The sequence below is a fragment of the Mustela putorius genome, unplaced genomic scaffold (assembly GCF_011764305.1).
Source record: "Mustela putorius furo isolate JIRA1106 unplaced genomic scaffold, ASM1176430v1.1 tig00000596_pilon_pilon_pilon, whole genome shotgun sequence".
In the NCBI taxonomy this organism is placed as follows: Eukaryota; Metazoa; Chordata; class Mammalia; order Carnivora; family Mustelidae; genus Mustela; species Mustela putorius.
The window spans coordinates 12,280,450-12,300,901 of NW_025421428.1; the positions used below are offsets into that span (position 1 = coordinate 12,280,450).

Consider the following 20,452-nt stretch of genomic DNA (forward strand, 5'->3'; position numbering starts at 1 on the left):
GAGCCCTCTGGCTTCCTGGCGAGTTTCTCCTGCTGAGGGACCAGCAGCAGCTGCTCATCCCGGGGCAGGGGACAGCCTTCTCCGCAGCCCCCAGCACCCCCCCCCCCACTTCACTGCATACCTCTATTTTATAAAAGAGCTCAGCATCCAGCAGGGTCAGCTGCTCAGCTATTTCATGGCTGTGAAAGTCATGCAAAGTCCCTGGCCTAGAAGACAGAGACTCAAGATGAGCAGTGGGGACGGGGATGACCGGAGCCGGCTGGGCGCCGTCCTGCGGCCTCACGGCTGGGCGGCCAGAGCCAGCAGCCGCCCCAAGCCTGGCCCCCAGCAGGGCAGCACCAGATCGCACTCTTGCTGGGGACCATGGCACCTCTGCTGGGTGGGTCCCATGGCTTAGCACAGACAACTGTGCTGCATGAGAACTCGGCCGGACTCCACAGCCGGGGCCCAGCGGGGACAGACGGTGTCACAGGGATGAAGGCTGAAATGCTTGCTGGCCAGGCCACCAGCAACGGAGTAGGTCGTGGAGGTTCATAGGAAGGTTCAGCAGGGCCCAGAGGGCGGGCGGGGGTAGGGGCGGTTGGGAACGCACAGCTGCCCATCAGTGCCAGGAAGACAAGAGCCGACCACAGCAGAAATGCATGCACCTGTCTCCTGTCCCAGTAAGTGCCACCCCCGCTTCCTGGTTAAAAAGGGGAATTTAAAAAATCACCCATCATGACCCCTGGAGAAGAAGCCCAGCCCTGGGGAAGCCACGGGGCTGTCCAGAAGACCTCCTGTCACAGGGTCTGGGCAGAACCAGGACGTGGGGCTCTAGGGCTGGGAGGTGGCTACCAGGCACCACTCCTGCCGGAAGAGGACAGCTGGCGGCTCACCTGGCAGCTACACCCCGGGCTGCCAGGGGCTGGTCGGAGTTGGCACACCTGAGCAGCTTCTTCTGGTCCACCTTGTCCAGAATGTTCTTCCGGAGCACGCGGGCCAGGCTGAGCTCCCCGCTGCACACCAAGCGGAAGACCAGCTCCATCAGCAGCTTCAAGATCTCTTCTGTCAACTCCACAAGGCTAGAGGACCAAGGGCCACACAGTGAGGGGCCCTGTGTCACTGCCCAGGAAGAGGACGGCTACCACAGCGCCCACAATCCACCTCAGAATACTGAAGGATCATGTGGCAGCGACCAGCAGGGCTTGGAAACCTCTTCAGGGAAGAGAGAGAGCAAGAAAAGGCGTCGAGACGGCCACCTCAGAAGCACTGGGAGCGGTCCCACGGGTGACACAGAACGGCCACTCTCAGCAAATGCTTGTTGGCATGGGACAAGCTCCAGCACCCACGTGCAAGCCTGGGTCAGGGAGACTGTCCCACTCCAGCCCAGACCCTGAGGCAGCCCCTGGTCCCCTGGGTGGTGAGTCATTGAGGTCCCCGCCCGCAGGACGCTCCTGCACTCCCTCTGCACGGTTCTGTGCTCGGTGGTCAGTTTTGGTGCCGTCCGGGGTGGAGGCCATTCTCTCTGCAGGACGGAAATGCCTTGAAGGCAGGGCCCACGGTTTCCTTCTCCCCGGCTCTCCAGAGCAGCTGGACATGCGCTTGTTAAGTGAGTGCTGAGTCAGGGTGGGCGGTGCTGGGTTAGAGCAGGAGGCTGCCCCTGCCCACTGACCCTGTGGCTGCCGGGGACCAGGCCTAAGCTGCACGTGCAAGGGATGGCCCCACGAGGAGATCGGTGTGGCCCGTGCCTGGTCTGGGTGGCTGGGTCATTCTTCTCCAGAGTCCTGCTCAGGTGGGCAAGCACAAGCCTGACCCAGAGCCGCATGGGGGGGCCTCTGTGGGCACACAGCTTGGGGGAAGCAGATGAACGGGACAGGATGTCCCAGTCTAAGCAAGGGTGCCCCAGGCCTGCCGGGCTCCCTGCCACCTCCTGGGCACAAGCACTCACCAGAGCTCGTCCACCACCCGCACCAGCACGAAGAACGTGTTCTTGCTGACACGCTTCTTGAATGTGTCGGCAAAGGGAGAGAACTTCTCGTATGTGGAGTGTGGGTTAAGGAAAGTCATTCTCACACAGGCAGGGCTGGGGGGGACTACCTTGTCCCCGCTGCCACTGACAGGGCGCTTATGCGCAGGGGCCCTGGGAGCGAGGCCCCTGCCCCCAGGAGCTATGCCCGTAGGACAGCTTCCACTGCCCTTCCGTCAGGTCTCCCCGGGCCCCCAAGCTTCCCGTGGGACTTACTGAGACGCTGCAGGCCGTCTGGCTGGGCCTCGGGTGGTAAAAGGTGGCCACAATCCGCATGCCCCGAACACCCTCTCCACGGGACTGGGCGGGGTGTGTGGCCCACAGCCGCCTCCTGCACTCTTGCCCCGAGCTCCCTCCCAGTCCTCTCTGGAGCTTCAGACACCCCTTCCCCTCAGCAGCCACGCACCCAACCACCTCCAGTTCCTCCCCAAGGTCATGGTTTCTGCCTGGAGGAGCAGACTTTCGCCATCCCCTCATGTTCACCGTCGACTCTCCAGGCCCTGCCAGGCTCTCCTTGCCGCTCTCCAGGGACCCACGAGTGCTCAAGAAGGAGCCTCACAGCGCTGGCCCCAGAGCCTGCCGCACAGGGCTCGCTAGGCAGCTGTGCCCAGGACCTTGGTGCTGCGACGTCCCCACGGATGCCTGCAGCAGCCACGCAGGGCAGGTGCCGGGACTGGAGCTCAGGGGCATGGGGGCATGGGGTGGCCCCTCGCCCACTGAGCTGCCTTAGGCTCTCCAAGGCTGCTTCCCGAGTCACGTGATAAGTAGTACCATAACAGCATAAGTAATGTGCTAGTGGTTTTATAAAAAAGCAAGTAGTTTCATAGCTCAATAAGCCTCCGCGCGCATGAGCTTAGCATTCTGCCCGACACTAGAAGTTCTCAACAAGTGGGAGTTACTGTCACTTGCTGAGCCAGGCCTGGGAGCAAGTGAACGCGTGAGGCTCGAAGGAACATGTTTCTGCCGCGAGGACCGTCTCCTTCCATCTCGAGGGACCAGGTCCTCTAGGGCTGGGGCACAGGGACAGTGAAAGGAACGACAGGGTGTGGGGGAGACATGACCCGAGCCTCAGGGCACACAGGAAAGGGAGGCAGGCAGCCTCCCTCAGGACTTCCTGGCCTGAGCAGCAGCAGCAGCTGTCCGGCAGATGGCAGTCGTGGGCTGTGACACGGGGAGGGGGCGGGGCCGCGGGGCCGGGAGCCCGGGCTCTGGTTAGCCTCCGGGCTCTGGTTAGCCTCCGGGCTCTGGTTAGCCTCTGCAGGAGGAGCAGGTTTGAGAGAAAGTCCAGGACACTGGGTCCTAGGGCCCGGGGTCTTCCTCTACCGCTACTGCAGAGTCCCCCTGGAAAGGGCGAGCCAGAGACGGCTGAGGGGTAGGGGCCGATTCTGTCGGGACGCGGTCTGTCCACTGCGGGGTCTGCCACCAGGCAGGGTGGCTGTGCCTTCCCCCGAGGCTGCTCATGTGAGTCTTGACTCCCTAAGCCCCGCACACTTGGGACCCGTCACCTCAGTGGCCTGGGGCTCAGAAGCTGCAGGGGCCTGTGCTGGCACTCCCTCTGGGGTGAGTCAGCTGCTCCGACCTCCTCTTCAGGACTCCCTGGTGACCGCAGCTGCCGTCAGCACACCCATGACCCGGCACCACACGTCTCTCACTCAGCACTCAGACAAGGAAGGGGACTGCAAGAGAAAGCCTGGTCCGAGGCCCCGAAGCTAGGGCCTCTCTCTCCTGGCTGCCTCTGAAGGCTCTGCGCCGGCAGAGGCATGGGGCCAGGGCAGGGGCACCGCGGGGAAGGATATCTGTACTGCAGCTTCTTGATGAGCTCCTCCGGGGTGATGAAGGTCCTGTAGGTGGTCAAGAAGGCCTCACAGTACAGGACCAAATCTAGAGCAAAGAACAACTGATTAGTGGCGCCTGCTGCTGGCAGGGGACAAAGACGGGCAGCACGCCTGCTGCATGTACCTAAGATTGTGGGCACAGAGGAAATAATTCAAACTCATCCGCAGCATTACGAAGCTAAATCACAGGGAATACTTTAGATGGCAGGACCCAGGGACAAAAATCTTGGGAATTTCCACGTACTGCGAGACCAAGATAAGGCTGGTCTTCTCTGGCACAGACCCCCTTCTCCCGTCTTCTCTCACTTATCCCCCAGCTTGCCAAGTGGGAGATAAGTGCTTCCCCAGCAGAGCAGCGCAGGCTCAGCTGAATCTTGGCTCCTGTGCCCTGGCCTGCCTGGTCACCTCCAGGACAAACGAAAGCAAAAGCAACACCTGCTCCGGCATCCGAGGTCTGGCTGGGGTGGGCCTGGCCAGCAGAGCAGGTGTTGGGAAGGAGGCTCCTGGGCCGGGAACACACAGCATGGCCTGACAGCATCCTGCTCAGGCCCCTCCTCTCCGGACCCCTCAACTCACCAGCTCACCACCCACTGGGGCTTTTGTTCAGAGATGGGCTGGGTAAGGAGGCAGAGATGGGCCCAGCACAGGCCAGGGCCTGCTTCTGGAAGACCAGATCCAAGTCTGCATGCCCTGAGCCGTGGGCGATCCAGTGGAGAACCACCGGGGTGGTCTCTGGTCCACAGGGAACCACCTGCCCAAGGAATGTGCAGTGTGGCCCGGGGCCTCAGCCTCCACCATCCATCCATGTGCACGGGACTTTGTTTCCCTGTAGCCTCAATATCTCTCCATGACTGAAGTCAAGTGGAGGTCCCTGCTGGCAGCAGCACCTCCTGTCCTGGGCACCGCTGGCCACCTGGAAGGCTCTGGACTGCCCTGCCCCCAGGGCTCCCTCTGGCCAGGGCTGCAGCCGGCTGCCCCTACAGGACCGCAGAGCTTGGTGCCCTGAGCCGAGGATGGAGCCAGCTCCCCCTTGAGCCCTCTGGATGGAAATGACAGCTGTTCCTCTTGCCCAGCTGAGGCCGTTGCTCAGGCAGGCATGGGGGTGGGGTGCTGCGGAGGAGAGCGAGGGCTGCTTCGGAGCACGCTCGCTGCTTCCTGAATGGCCTGTGCCGTGTGGCCTCCCGTCAGCTCTGCACCTCTCCCTGCCCACCGGGACCTCTTCCAACAGGCAGGTCTGCTGAGGGTCTGCTGAGGCCAGGAAGGGACGGACGTGCCTGGCTTTGAGCTCAGTTCCCAGCACCGGGCTGTTGCCCCAGTCCAAAGAAACCGGGGGTGAAGAAGCCCCAAAGGGCAAAATAATGGCTATGGTAAGTTTGTTGGGGTCATTTCTTCTTTTTCCCTATTATTCAAATTTTCTGCAATGTGACCATTTCTGTACTGTTTTTGTAATTTAAAAATTCCTCAAATCATTCTGTGTACTCTACCTGGGGAAATTTACTACAAAAACATGGGACATGGTCATATATAAAAATAAAACTGGTGGGTGAGGGTTTCTGGATTGGGGCATTTTAACTTTTCGCACAACTGGCTTTAATACTGTTGTCACATCCCCTTTTTACTAACTTTCAAAGACATAGTAGGAAAAGGAGTGTGGAGGGGGCCCACGTTAGGACAGGCAGCACTCCTGGTGGAGGTCAAGGTCAAGGTCACAGCCCTTCCTCTCCCCTCCCTGCCGGACCCGATGCGGAGTGAGCACTCCTCTGCTAGCACGGAGTCCGCCCAACGCTAGGTCCCCTGCCTTCCCAGCCCTGCTAACGGGATCAGGACGCTGAATGGGGTGGCCGTGTGCTGAGGGGTCAGAACTCTCCTAGACACTGCCACCACTGTTCTGAGACTGAGCTCCGGACAGAACACGGGCCGGGGTCTCCTCGTGGAGGCCACAAGTGAAACTCTGACTGGTGTCTAGAATAACATAATGGGTCAGACAGCAGGAAAAGTAGAAACAGCTACACCTACGCGCTGCTGGAAGGTGAACAGTATGGGACGTGTTGTTACCCGAGGTGCTGAGCTCTGCCCTTGAAGCTCGCTCTCTGCGGCCCCAGGGGGGTCAGCATTGGCCTTCACCCACGGAGGGTGTACCCTGAGAGGGCTGGTCCCATCCCCAGGGGTAGGCTCTCTGCACAATGACTGCGGGTCACCAGGACCACGTTCTGACCCCCCCCCCCGAGGTCTGTGGGGCCAGCCCACCCCAAGGGCAGTGACAAGGACCAAGGCCCCTGCCCAGGGCGTTGCCGCACCTTTCCTGTCTGTCTCAGTAGCATGCACCAGTAGGATATCTCCGGACCCGCCACGGACGTCTGGCCCGTCGTCACCCTGCGAAGACAAAGCGAAGGAGAGCATGCAGCAGAATCCGGCCGTCGGGCTCCGGTCCGGAATGCCGAGGTGGAACAGAACGACCAAGCCGCGGCACCGCAGAGACCCTGGGCCGCACCGCCCCCGCCCTCCCCTGCCTGGGAGCAGCATGACCGAGCACAGAGGCCACTCTGCACTCCAAAGACAGGACAGACCAGAGCTCATCTGGGAGGTGGACGGCCCTGGGAGCTGGCCAGACAGCAGGGCACATTGCGCTGGGTCACAGCGGAGCTGAGGGACGACGGCGCCGACAGATCTCTCCCTCTTCACCAAGCCGGGGCCAGGGACACGAGGAGGGCCGTTCTCACGCTGGGAACGGTGGGACCCTCCCATGCAGGCAGGCAGAGCTGCACCAGCCACTCCCAACAAGACCACAGGGGCGGCAGAGCTAAGCCCGAGCACGGTCATGTTCCTACGACCGCAGCAAGCCGCCGCACGCTTCCGTCCGTTTCCCCAGGTGGAAGGAAGAGTCGCTTATCGTGTTACAGGTTCTTGTACAGGGAGCCCTCAAAGGAGTTTAAAGCGTCACAAAGATGTTTAATTGTCCCAGATGTTGCTAACAGGATATCGGCCGCCCTCTGCCAATCAAGGAAAAAGTCATACTTGCAGGTGGCAAACAGAGGCTTTAGCCCATGAACCTGCCCAAAGCCTGAGACAGCAGTCATCCGGCAGGCCTGCCTGACAGCCGGCCCCTGCCCTTCCACCTCTGGTTCTTTTTTTTTTTTTAAAGATTTTATTTATTTATTTGAGAGAGAGACAGTGAGAGAGAGCATGAGCGAAGAGAAGGTCAGAGGGAGAAGCAGACTCCCCATGGAGCTGGGAGCCCGATGCAGGACTCGATCCCAGGACTCCGGGGTCATGACCTGAGCCGAAGGCAGTCGTCCAACCAACTGAGCCACCCAGGCGTCCCTCCACCTCTGGTTCTGATGGAAACTGCCCCTCGAGCCCCCGAGACCCTCTATTTCGGAGATGCACCTGCCTCTCCAGGGTGTCCATGTTTTCACCCCTGGATTCCAGAGTCCCGAGAGCATCTTGGATTTCCAGCTAAGGCTGAGGGCAGCGGCCCATGACCCAATTGTTCAGAACTTTTCTGGCCAGGGTCACGAAGTGTCACTTCTCTCTGCAGAGAAGCTGGCTGCCCCAGGGACCCGCCAGCCCCACCCTGCCTGTTCTGTGTGTGCGCCGCCGCGCAGCCAGAGCCCAGAAACACAGTCACCCCGCAGGGCCAGGTCAGGTGAGCACATTAAGACGTTCCTCTGGTTTCCAGAATCGCCCAGGTCCTCCTTGCAAGGCACAGGACAGAGGCGGCTGCAGGCCTGAGACTTCTCAATCAGTCTGAGGCTCCCACCAAAACTACAGGGGCTGATTCGGTTGATACTGACGGGAAGGCAGCTTATGCTACTGAGGGCTCATTGCACTCGGCTTCCGTGCTGAGCACCCTACGCAGGCTCCACTGTTACAGTGTCCTCCAGAGTCCTGTCCTCTGGGGCTTAGAGATCGTACGTGACTTGCAAGAAGACTGACCGGAAGTGTCAGAGAAGGGGCAGCGCACTCTCTCCAGGAGGCCATCCACGTGCCCAGGATAAATGCTGAGTGCAGAGGTCACGAAGTGGGGAGGGTGCCAACCTCCCCTGTCACTGCCTTGCTTGGGTCCTTCTCTCTGAGACACCTCCAGGTTACGCTGTCCTCACAGCCCCCTCTCCCCTACACGGACCGCGCCGCACACGGCCTGTACTCACCTCTTGCTTGAGTGTCAGCCTGGCCATAATCTCACTGTGGTCGATGAGGGACAGCTCGTCCACTTCCTCCTCTGACCGCGCCAACTCTGAACCATCTGGTGACCTGGAGGCCCTAGAGGGAAGTGGTTTGTGTTGTAAGAGTCCAGCAGGCCCCGGGGTCCAGGACACCAGGGGGCTGTAGCTCTCTGCAAGACTCCGATTTACGATTACTCCTGACAGGTTCTTCTGGAACTGCAGCTCTCGTGTGCAGGCCACGGTGCTCCCCACACCCAGCATGGGGGCCTGAGTGGGGGCTGGAAGCCAGGCTGCAGACTGGACTGCCAACACCGCTACTGATGACCTGTGTGACCTTGGGACATTTCCTGCTCTCTGTGGATGCTCTGTCAATAGAAGGGATTAAGCAGGAGCCTGGAGAGCCTACAGGGCTCATTGGTTAAGCATCTGACTCTTGATCTCAGCTCAGTTCTTGATCTCAGGGTCACAAGTTCAAGTCCTGTGTGGGGCTCCATGCTCAACGTGGAGCCTACTTAAAAAAAAAAAAAAGAAGAAAAAAAACGAAAAGGAAAAAAACGATCAAGGTTTCCCTGAGCTATTTACATAAGTGATGGGATCAGTCACTGTCAAGGCCACCCTATGCACAGTGGGTATCCAAGGACAGGAAGAGCAAAAGGGCAAGTAGGTTGGAAGAGAGCTCACATGGCTATTAGCGTCCTCCCTCAAGTCTTTTCCAAAGGCCACATTCCTGCAGGACAGAAGCATGAACCAGGCAGACCGGCCCTTGTCCTTGGGATGCTGGGTGTGTAGCAGGAGAGACTGACTTTAAAACAATCAGCAGGGGCACCAGCTTGAGCAGGAAGACCCAGGCCAGTGTGAACGACCACAGGCCCCTGTGGCAGGACAGCCGAGCCGAGCCCCGCAGCACTGAGCAGAGCAGGAATTTGCTGGTGAGGGGGGAGGAGGAGGAGAGAACCACCAGCGGAGGGGACGTATGGGGTGGAGAGGGGGCATTCCGGGAGCAGACAGACCCTGGGTCTGCAGGCGCCCTGCCTGCCCCGGCATCTTCTCTCATATTCCCATTTTATTCTGATGAGTTCTACCATGGAGTCTGTGAGGCCCAGGCTGGCCTTACGGTCACGGGCCACATTTTTAACCCTAAGTATGTGAGACATAAAAATTTGTGCCTTCAGTAAGACAAGGATGGCCCAGAGCAAAATCACACACGGTCCTGGGAAGAACCATCTGCTACATGTGCCTTCAGTGTCAGGTCCGCGGTCTGGCCTCTGTGGAAAGAGGCCATTTTTGTAATTGCTTCTAAGCAGTGAATGTGCTCCTCCTTCTGCTTTTTTTTTTTTTCAAGGGCCATCTGCAATTCTGGAAAATGGTGCTCTTGGGTTCAGTGCAGCTGGAGGCAGGACCCGTGGGCTTCTGCTGCTTGGCACAGACGCCGTTTGCTACTAGGTGTTCAACTAGAAAACCCATCATCCCCTGCTTAATCCACGGGGAGATCTCAGCCCGGGCAGGCGGACCAGATGGATTCCACACGGGTAGCTCCTTGGAGGGGCCACGAGCAGGCTGGGCAGGCAGCCCTCTCCAGCAAGCCCCTGCAGAATGAGCGGAGTTGGTTTTTCCTCCTGTCTCTCGCTTTATTTATCTCATTTTATTTTCGCCACCTCTTCAGCCATTTATGCTGAGGCCTGACAAGTGCGTACTGCCTCGCTCTGTGCCCAGAACCCAGAGGTAGCTGAACCTTGGCCTGGAGAGGGAGGAAAAGCTTGAACTTGTGTAACAGTTCACGAAGAAGGCAATGTCCTCGTGAAGTCGCCGACGGCAGAGAGGGTCTGTGGGTCCTACATGTGGAGAAACTCACTCCGTATTTCTGAACCTGGTCAAGTGTGACTTGTGCTAATACTGAAAAATGTTATAAAAGATTAAAGAGACGTACAACTAAGTGTACTGACTCCTGAATGATCCTGGTCCCCCCAAATAAGCTATACAAGTTAATTTTAGGGAGAGTTGGGCAAATGGAAGATGGTTTACATGTCAGATGATACGAGGGAGCTTAGTATTAATTTTCTTAGGTGTGATAATGGTATAATCTGGTAGACTTTTAAAATATTTTAGGAGGAGGAGCACCTGGGTGGCTCAGCCAGTTAAGTGTCCAACTCCTTTTTTGTTTTTTAAGATATTTACTTGAGAGAGAGCGTGAGAATGAACATGAGCAGGGGAGGGGTACAGAGAGAGGGGGAAGCAGACCCCCCGCTGAGCAGGGAGCCCGATGTGGGGCTGGATCCCAGGACCCTGAGATCATGACCTGAACCGAAGGCAGACCCATAATTGATTGAGGCCCCCAGGCGCCCCTAAGCATCCAGATCTTGATTTCGGCTCAGGTTAGGATCTCAGGGTCATGAGATCAAGCTCTGTGTCAGGCGGGCTCTGTGCTGGGCAGCGAGTCTGCTTGAGATTCTAACTCTCTCCCTCTTGCCTACCCTCCCTTACCCCCGCATGCTCACTTGCCCTCTCTCTCAAATAAGTCTTTCAAGAAAATTAAAATCTTCTAGAAGACACACTGAAGAAGTTAGAAGCTGACTGTCACGTCTGTAACTTACTTTCAAATGGTTTAACACAATATACACATCTAGTAACTCACAAAATTTTTTGGGTGTGGGGGGTCTCTGACACCCCTTTAGTGCGCCTGAACTTGGAAGTGGCCAAGGAAGGTTGGCCTGGGATTGAGGAAACTATCCTGAGTCATCTGCAGAGTCAGCGGTATGTGAGCCGTAATCAGGAAGGCAGACGCACGCCAGAACGGACGCTTTAAAGGGTGCGATTGCTAGTGATTTTTCTGGCTGAACTGCACATTTCTGTACCTGCCATGTTTTCTACCCTGAACATGCAGAATTTTGCGAGTCAGAAGGAAAGGGAAGGAGGTACCCCGCCAGCTCCCACAGGCCTGGCGTGCTGGCAGGCAGGGGGCCGCCCTCCCCAGCCCAGCCTGCGGCTCTCAGGGAACCTCACTCTGCGGCCACTCCCTACCTGTCGCCGCCTCTGCTCTCCTTCCCCGCCGCGCTGCTGGCCGACGACGGATCTCTAGGATGACCGTCTTTCATAGCTGGTGATTCCTGAAAACAGAAGTGCTGGGTTTGTGACAGGTGGCCCACACCGGGCGGATCTGCTTCCCAGCATTCCGCCTGTAAGCGGCCCCAAGTGCAAGTTCCTACAGAGCAATCCGAGCTGTGAGCAGGGTAACTGTGAGTGCAGTCAATGACACAGGAGGGGAAGGCCCTCTTCGGCCTCACATCGCACCTCTGCGGACATAACAGGTACCCCTGCCTAGGACCTCTGTCAGCTGCCAACCTAGAAAAGCCATCGCAAGCACCTCTTAGAAGAAAGGACAGCCAGGGTCACCGCCACTCAGCCAAGCTCAGCCAGGCACTGCACTAAGGGCTTCGAGTACCTCTTCTCGCCTGGCCCTGACCAAGACCCTGTCCATTCACTGGCATCACAGCGGCCCCTCCCACCCCCGCCACAGGCTGGGAGAGGTCAAAGGCCCTGCCCAAGGCACGGCTAGAAGGCTGCAGCCTGCATTCAAACCAAGGGCTGTCTGCCCCCAAAACCTGTGTGCCCTGCCAGTGTGCAGCAAGCCTCAACTGACGTCCTAGTTAAACCAGTCCTCAGGTTCAAGTGCCTCCCAGTTATGGTTCCAAGGGGTCTAGCTGCTCAAGTGCATGACTGCAACCCCCTCTTCTCTAGCGGCCAGGCCCTGGGAATCTGGGCCCACCCCACTCGGTGACAACACGGCAATCTGGCACCCCTGGACTGCCACCGAGGCCACAAGAGAAAGCAGGGTGGCAAGAACACACAGATCATCCTCAGAGAGATCATCCTTCCCCTCGGAGAAGTCAGCACTGAACGTGGTCCCAGGTGGAGGGAGAGCCACGGAAGGCCAGCTAGGGAACAGCTTCCTTGTGTGGAGGCTGACCTGGGTGACATAGGGGCACAGGTCACCAGAGGAGATGGGGAGGAGGAAACACCAGAGGAGAAGCAGCTTTCAGGGACTGGGTCCCTGTCCCCGGTGGACAGAATCCCACTGGAGTGAAAATCCACAGAGTTCTAGGACTTGCAAACGTCTCCAGTGGGGGTGCCCCTGGTGGGCTTCGTGTCACCAGGAGTGACTAGACAGGCTTGGCCCTGTGAGCTGGTCACCAGGGAAAACTTGAGTCCTCATGGCGCCTCCTCTCAAGGGACTCATTATTTTGGAAGCTTTTGAACTTGCTCACGTTTTGCTGCAGCAAAACCTGGGAAGTTGACCACTCAGCAGAACGGCCATACAGAGCTGGGACAGAAGTCAACCGGGGGGGCCACACCAGGTGTTTCTCTACACTCTCAGGCGGCAGGTGTGTTGATACAGTGGGGGCTCCCGGCCAGACCTGCCCAGCTTCTGAGAAAGCCGTTCCTGTCGGGGGGGGAAGGGGCGAGCTGGGGGAAGTGTGAGGGGGCGAAGGCCCAGGGGCCCTGGCAGTGTGGGAGAGTCGGGGACGGAAGATGGACTTCAACACTGGCAGGGCGGGCTAGAAAGAAACCCTGGAGAGCAACCGATGTGTGGCCAGGCCTATAACATGCTGCCTCTGCGGATGTCCAGAAGACTCCTCGGCCAGGCCTGAAGCGCACCACACGTACTGCAAGCAGGGGGAGGACCTGCTCTGGGAGCCTCGTCCTCTCCCCACGGAGCCATGCAGGCTCCCGGCCAGGCAGGAGCAGGGCCCGGCCCGGCCGCATGCACGAGGCCGCCCTGACGTTACTTACGCCTCGAGAGCGAGCCAGCTCCTCGCTGCTCTGGCCAGAGGAATACAGATTGACGTATTCACCCTCACCAGCCTCCTCACTGGTGTTTTCACTCTGGGGGAGACAGGATGAGAGGAAATGCACATGTGACAGGCCTGCAGCCACCCCGCACGGCTCAGAGAGAGTGGCCTGCTGGGCCGGCCCTGAGCGGGACGGGACGCTGGGGAGGAGGAGCGGATGGCGGCAGCCGCCCTCGCTGCTCCTGGAAGCTTCTCCCAGGCCCGAGAAGGCTGCGCTTCGGTCACCCCTTGCCTCTGCGTTACGGGGAACACAAGTTTCCTGCGGGACCTTCTCCAAAGAGGTTGAGGGCCATTCAAACTGCCCCCAGGAGGCACTGCGGCCGCGGGGCCTGCGGACTTCCCGGCGTGGCGGGAGGAGGGCCGCGGGGGCAGAGGCCACACCGCCCAGTCGACACCTGCCAGCCCATCCACGGCCCCACGAGTGACACAGCCTGGCAGCAGGCCCTCCACCAGCACCACACACAACCGCACATGCAACTGGCCCCGACCGCTGTCAGAGCCCTCCGTCGGCAGCTGTCTTCCCAGCGCGTCGGCAGCTTTCCCTAACACACGACCCCACAGAAAAGCGGGAGCACTCTCCGTCTCAGCCTTATGAGGACGGTCTCCAAACGGTCACCAATTGTTTTTGGAAAATCAGATTCCCCACCTGACAGGAACTCTGTACAAAAGGTTCCCACTGCTGTTCTGGAAACAAGCTACTATGGCACCTTGTGACCTTCCAGGGACCCGGATCGTGCCCCACTGTCACCGGGGCGTGCACCAGCAACGGGCCTGGCTGCGGGAACAGCCACACCGGTCTCTCAAAACGGGCAGCCCCACGTGGAGGGGGTGTGCGTGGAGTTCTCACCGAAGGCGTCTGGGGCGAGTCAGTGAAAGAGGTTTCGGAAGGAAGGCAGACAGTGTTCCCATGAAAGTTGCTCTCCTGAGAAGATGAGAGAGGCCCGTCCACGGTGCTGGGAGGCAGACTGGCTACGGTTGGCCCCGCTAAGTCAGAGCTCTGAGACTGGTGGACGGGGGGGAAGTGTGGAGAGGAAGAGGAGGTAGGCGGAAGGAAAGGCTGAACGGAAGCCGGGCTGTGAGGCACGCAATCCTGGGAGAAGGACCTAAACACAGATCTAGACTACGGAAGCAAAGCGGAAGACAGACACAAAAACGGGAAGACGGGAGGAAGAAAACAGACAAGAGAAAAAGTCATTAGATTAACTCCGCTGAGCTGCACGGGCTGTGCACAGTGATTCGAACGAGGACCACCGATCAGGCCAAACCAACCCCCGCATTCCTCTGGCCAAGGTGGCCCAACCCAGGCACATCCTCCCTTGAGAAGGGCCCGAGGACCGACCAGCGCCATCTTCCATGTCTGAACAGTGGGACGCGGGCACCCCCAAAGAAAAGCCAGCCCCCACGCTGCACCGGCTATCCCACTCTGTCCTGTCCGAGAACCCAACCTGCCAAACCCAAACCCTGCGACGTCTTCAGGAACCTCCTGGCTAAATTCAGTATGTGGACTCATATACCTGGTCATATTTAGTCATTTTGAACCTTTTGCATGAAACTCCTTGGTTTTATCCCTTGAAAGTCCAACACTGCAGCCTTTCAAATACCATAATCCGCCTGAAATGCTTTTGAGGAGGGAAAGATTAGGCCTTAAAAATGGTTGGAAGGGCCGTATTATCAAAATGCTAAAAATTTCTGACTTCATGTCCTTTCCTATACAATCTTTTCTTTTCTTTTTGAAACAAATGACAGGGTCTTGCAGTACTTCTGATACCAGCCTAGAGCTGCAAGGCCACACTCTCTCAAACTCTCATCAAGACCAAGTCTGAAGTCGGGCGGGGGGGCAGTGGTGGTGGTGACAGTGGACTGCAGCATCTCAGAGTCAACAAGCGCTGTCCAGGCCTGGGCTCCGCTGTGGGAGGAGGGAGAGAGGAGCTCTGGGACCAGGGGCCACCAGGCTCAGAACCTGACGATGTCACCATTTCCGGCAAAGGGCCTGACAACCCGATGCTGTCACAGGCTAATGGGAGAGGGACATGTGGGAGGGTCTGCATCGGAAGTCCTTGCCGGGCCCACCTGCCCGCTGTAAACGTCAGAATCTGGCAAGAGCTGAGCTCAACATAAATGCTCACTCAGATGTTCTCTCCGTTTTCCCACTGGGTTTTCGGAACCCAGGACAAGGAAAAGGAGAAAGAAATCAAATTTTAAACAGGAGATTAAAGCCACTCATCTCCTTAAGTGTTTTGTGAAGTTACACTTTGCCCCGGACTGAGAGTGGCCACAACTCAAGTGACAGGCACACGCTCCCCTCCAGCCCGCCTGCTGCTGGCCCTGGCCCCGGCCCCTCCCCGGCTGGGCTGATCAAAGCCCCCGGCACGGCCGGTCTCCATCAGACCCAGGCCACCTGCCTGGGGTGCCTCCTCCCTCCTGCACATTCTTCTTCTCCACCTGACTCCTCAGATCAAGACTAACCTGTACATGGCCAAACACATCAGTGGGGAGAGCTGTCCACGTTCTGAGAGAGACACTGAGGGTGTTCAGCTGCCTCGTAAGAAGCTCTGTGTCCATCCTTTCTTTCTGAACGAGCTGCACGTGGGCAACCCCAGCTCCGTAGCTCTCAGACAGGGGTGGGGGGGCGGAGATGCCAAGCGCCCACTGTGCTCTCACCAGCCAGGTGCCACGTTGCACTGGCCTCTCCCAGTGGCCACCCAGGCCAACCCAACGTAGGCCTTGCTGGGGATGGCAGTGGGATATAGGATTTGGGTTCTGGGACTCTCCAGTGAATCCTTGGTCAACGTTCCCCATTGTGAGGCTCTCTCAATGGCCAGCGGACAGGAGGCCACCCCGAGGGACGCCCACACCGCCGCTTCAGGCAGTGGCTCTGGTCTCACTCGGGAGCCCAGCTCTCAGATCTCTAGTCTGCGCAACCTCAAGGGTAGTGCTGCTGTGCTCTGCTGATTCGTGCACAAATCCAACTACTTAAAGATCAATGTTGCTTAGGGTTTGTGCCTCCCAAATTCATATGCTGAAATCCTAACTCCCACAGATGGTGGTATTAGGAGGTGGGGAGACCAGGGGCCACCAGGCTCAGAAGCTGATGATGTCACCCACCACGTGAGAACACAAGGAGAAGACTGGGACCGAAAGGGGGCACCAGCCGTGCTGGAGGCCTGACCTTGGACCTGCAGCCTCCAGGCCCATGCTGTGTGTAACCACCCCATCTGTGCGACTGTGTCAGACAGCATGAACAGACTAGGGCAGATGCCAGTCCTTTCGGGAGTTCCTCACAGACGGCCCCTGGCCCACACGAGCTCACTCAGCACTCGAGCAGGCCCTGTGGCGACCGGGCAGCCGACGTGCCTACAGAAGCTAGGCCTGCGCGATCTCATGGTGCATCAGGTCTGACCGGACGAGCTCAGGGTGGCAGACGCACACGTACCAAGTGTGCCTCATCCAGGCGATGGCCAGGGTCACTGCGGCAGGCACATCCTCAAGTCACCCAGACTGGGTTCTGGGCCTTCTCTTTCTACCCATGGGACCTCGGGTACATGACAGACATTCCTGAGCCTTGGTTTCTTTATTTATTTAAGTCACCTCTACACTCAACATGGGCCTCGACCTCACGACCCTGAGATCAAGTCGCATTCTCCTCAGACTGAGCCAGCCGGGTACCCCAGTTCCTCCGCCTTTAGAAGGAGCACGGAAACCCCAGCACTCCCCCCGGAGGGTCCGTGCGCACTGTCTGAGCACGGCGCTGTGGTCCTAAGCACGGAGCCAGCCTGTGACGGTGTCCGCTCTCCCCCCCTCGCCTTCCGAAGCCCCAGTCTGGGAACCCTCCAGGCACCAGAGCTGGGCTGGTCACAGGGTCCACCACGTATCTACCCAACGAAGGGGACACGGACGCACTGACTGAGATTGCAACTGAAGTGTCCAGAACAGCGCCTGCCTCACAGCGGTGGCTTGGCTCTGAGGGTGGAAGGGCAGTGGACAAGCTGTCCCCACCACAGTGGGACACTGCTGGGGGCGGGGGTGGGGGAGGCTACGGACGTCCCAGGACGGCTGCCCCAAGGATGTGTGCCCCAGAGGAGCAGCGGGCCACCTTGGAGGAGGCCAGGACAAAGCCTCCTGGCCAGCTGCCCTTCCCCCGGACCCCCTGCAGCCCTAGCCTCCGGTATTTCAGCTATGCAGTCCTGCTGGGCCGGGAGCCAAGCTTGAACAATACCTTCAACGGAGTGGGGAGAGACAAGGCACTGCTCTCTGAGCGCCACCGAGCACCCTCAGTGCCCCTCCTGCAGCTCGGGAGGGGAGGGCCATGTTGAGGCGCATCGTCGCACCACCGTGGACAAGGTCCGTCTCTGCAGATTCCCCCGAGAAGTACTTCCCGGCCTCCAAGACCACATTTCCTCATCACGGCAGGGAGAAAGGCAGGGGGCCGCTGAGCAGAAACGCCCCTGCATCACCGCCTCGAGTTTATTCTGGGACCTGCCTGGTGCCCGGCTGTGCTTCTGACAGAGCTGCTGCTCTCTGTGGCGGGAATCTTTATTTATAGCCAGAGTGAGACCCGCTGAGGACGCCATACCACCGGGAGTGGGGGAGGGGAGGCTGCCTGGCTGGAGACTGCAGATTTCTGCAGAAGATCTGGGAGTGCCAGAGCAAGTTCCCAGGAAAGAAGCAGTTAGGAGGGGCTGCCTGGCCCCCAACGTCAGTTACGATCACACCATTAGCTCAAGTGCCAGCAAGGACCATCTGGGGAGGACGATGCCTGCTGGTCAGATGAGGGGCTAAGGGTTGGCAGGAATCATCTCACATCATTGACACGAAGGGCTATTGGGATCCTTATCACAAAGATGGAGAAGCAGGGTGACAGAGCGGGCCACACCTCACAACACACAGCCTGGATCCCAGGAGATGGGCAAGGGATGTCCTAGTCACGGAACACTCTGGGCACGGGACAGGCCCCAGCCGTGTAACCCTACAGCTCTGTGGGACTCCTACGACCTGGCTGGGAGCTCAGGCTTGGTCTGCAAGCCAGGGATGCAGAGACAACACCTGCCCTCCCGAAAGAAGATGCAGGAACAAGCAATCTGCTCTTTTGCAAACAGACACGTGAACGAACCGCCGTGAGCCTTCTGGGTGGAGGAATGATGGCTGAGGACATGTGTGCTGACCTGTGAGTGCGCGCACGAGAACGCAGAGCCACCTAGAGCTGGGCAGGTGGCGGTTTGCAAGGACACTGTCATCTCCTCTCTGGTTTGGCCTGAAAAATGACTAGGGACGAGCCCTGTGCTGGCAAGAAAGCAGGAGTGGAGACCTTGAAATGCAAAATTCTAATCCCTCACTCCAACAGTCATTCCGTTTAATTCCTGTGACTGTAGGGAGGGGGGCAGAGAGCATGCCAGCAGCTGGGGCCAGAGCCACGGGCCAGCAACCCTGCCGGGCCTGCAGCGGCCGCGCCTGGAGCTATGAGCTTTGAGGCTTTCAACCCTCCCGATCACAGGCGACACAATCATTCAAGTGAATGGACTCACAGTCGTAAAGTGTCTGGGAAGCACAGAAGTTGCCAGAGATTGGCCATTACTGCCTTCTCTTGGCTCAAGCAAGGCTTCTGACTTCAGTGTTTCTGAATGCTGCTTACCAACACAGACAGGCTACTGGACGGCTGGTTTGCAGGCTTACGTCTGGCTCCATCATTTGTGAGAAAACACACCCCAGGGCGGCTGCTGCTGCAGTGTGGTTTGGGCTTCCTTCCCGCACAGAGTATCACCGGGAACCACAGCTCAGCACTGGTCCTGGGCTCAGGCTCCCCTTAAACCAGAGACTGCGAGTGTCAACACGACACAGGGCTAAGCGATTTCTCTTGGAACGAAGTCAAGCTTTTAACCACTGCACAGCCCCTCTGCCATCTCTGGGGGATGGATCTCCTGCAGAGAAGCGCACTTGGTCTGGCTCTTGCGAGAAGGAAAGTCACCAGGAAGGACCCTCAATAACATCCCTCGTCACTGGGCGACACACTGGAAGAAGTGTGTTCCATGTGTCTCCTCTCTCCTTCCCCGGTCCCAGGCAACTCCCTCTTTACTGAAGCCTTCTTTGACTGGGGGGTGCGGGGGTGCCCTTTATGCCCAGAAGCAACTTCCTTCTTTGATGTCTTTGTGTTAATTTATAACAACTATGTTTTACATAACGTCAAGGGTAAGTTTCCAAAGCCAAGCAGCAGATTCTGAGGCTGATGCCACCAGCACCTGCCCCAGAGGCCGCTCTCTGCTCCTGGCAAGGAGAGCCACTTGTGTTGAACCTGCTGGGAGGGGTGATGGGACAGTATTCATCTCATCAAAGAAAGGCAACACCAGCATCACCCTGGATCCAAAAAATAGCTTCTTTTTGAATAAACTTCTTGGTGGAATCTATTTTTAAAAACAATTTGAACATTCTAATTACTATTTTACAATAAAGGATGTAAAACAAACAAACAAAAAAACACCAAACCCAAAATGTTTCTTGGGAGAGTTTTAGGTAGTAGGATTGGTGAAAGTAGAAACATATTGCAGGGACACCTAGGTGGCTCAGTCATTAACTATCTGCCTTCGGCTCAGATCATAATCCCAGGGTCCTGGGATGGAGCCCCGCATCGGGCTCCCCACTCAGCGGGAGGTCTGCTTCTCCCTCTCCCAGTTCCCCTGCTTATGTTCCCTCTCTGTTTCTCTGTCAAATAAATAAATAAATAAATAAATCTTAAAAAGAAAGAAAGAAAGAAACGTATTACATTTCCTCTCACGTGACATATTTTTGCAAGCTGAATCACAAGATCCTTCTTGAAAACACCAGATTTTGGGCTAATGATTTCATGGCTAGTAATATTCTTGCAAAAATCTCCAACACATTATAGGACGCTCTGTACGTTCACTAAATACTGACCTTGAGAACATCGACTCTTTACAGAAACGTTTAGTACGGACTAAAAAATGATTTAAATTCCATTCTAGAGGGCGCCTGGGTGGCTCAGTGGGTTAAGCCGCTGCCTTCGGCTCAGGTCATGATCTCAGGGTCCTGGGATCGAGTCCCGCATCGGGCTCTCTGCTCAGCAGGGAGCCTGCTTCCCTCTCTCTCTCTGCCTGCCTCTCCATCTACCTGTGATTTCTCTCTGTCAAATAAATAAATAAAATCTTTAAAAAAAAAAAAATTCCGTTCTAGAAATCTGACTGAACTATTTCTGCACCACTTGGACTTAACCAGCATGCCGGGGACTCTGATTTACACTCCTTCTCAGAAGTCTATTTAGAGAAGTAGCTACACTCTGAGGTGTCACGACACGAAGGATGAAAACCCTCTTCCTGCCGTCCAGCCGACACAGGGGCTTTTCAAGACGCCTTGTCCGGTCTCCACTATTGACCAGCAATCACGCAGTTCCTAAATATCAGACGAGCACCGTTCCTCCCAGTGGCGATCTGGCTTCTTCATCTCAGCTCTGAGACTCCGAGTGGATGACACGGTTCGGTTCTTCTCCTCCAGTTTCCCCACCGCTAGAGGGGATAAGCACGCAGTCCCTGAGCAGTGACAAGTGGCCTGGACCGTGAAGGTCCAGGCGAGAGTCCGGGTGTGAGGACGGCA

The 20,452-nt window shown here is 57.6% G+C and overlaps 1 protein-coding gene across 17 annotated transcripts in view; it reads right to left on the reverse strand.

Annotated features, from left to right (window-relative positions):
- Positions 1–20,452, reverse strand: part of RAPGEF1 (Rap guanine nucleotide exchange factor 1) — a 134,268-nt gene that overhangs the window by 6,231 nt on the left and 107,585 nt on the right. For 8 of the 17 annotated variants that reach the window (XM_045082629.1, XM_045082628.1, XM_004757080.3 and 5 more), the window contains 9 exons: positions 13,701–13,973; positions 12,795–12,887; positions 11,025–11,110; positions 7,992–8,103; positions 6,138–6,213; positions 3,802–3,886; positions 1,928–2,020; positions 876–1,061; positions 122–206 (listed from right to left, as the gene is read on the reverse strand). In XM_045082629.1, the coding sequence (XP_044938564.1) occupies positions 122–206; positions 876–1,061; positions 1,928–2,020; positions 3,802–3,886; positions 6,138–6,213; positions 7,992–8,103; positions 11,025–11,110; positions 12,795–12,887; positions 13,701–13,973 (1,089 nt within the window). The remainder of the gene's footprint in view (positions 1–121; positions 207–875; positions 1,062–1,927; positions 2,021–3,801; positions 3,887–6,137; positions 6,214–7,991; positions 8,104–11,024; positions 11,111–12,794; positions 12,888–13,700; positions 13,974–20,452) is intronic. The other 9 variants (XM_045082633.1, XM_045082630.1, XM_004757083.3 and 6 more) reach the window with 3 other exon arrangements.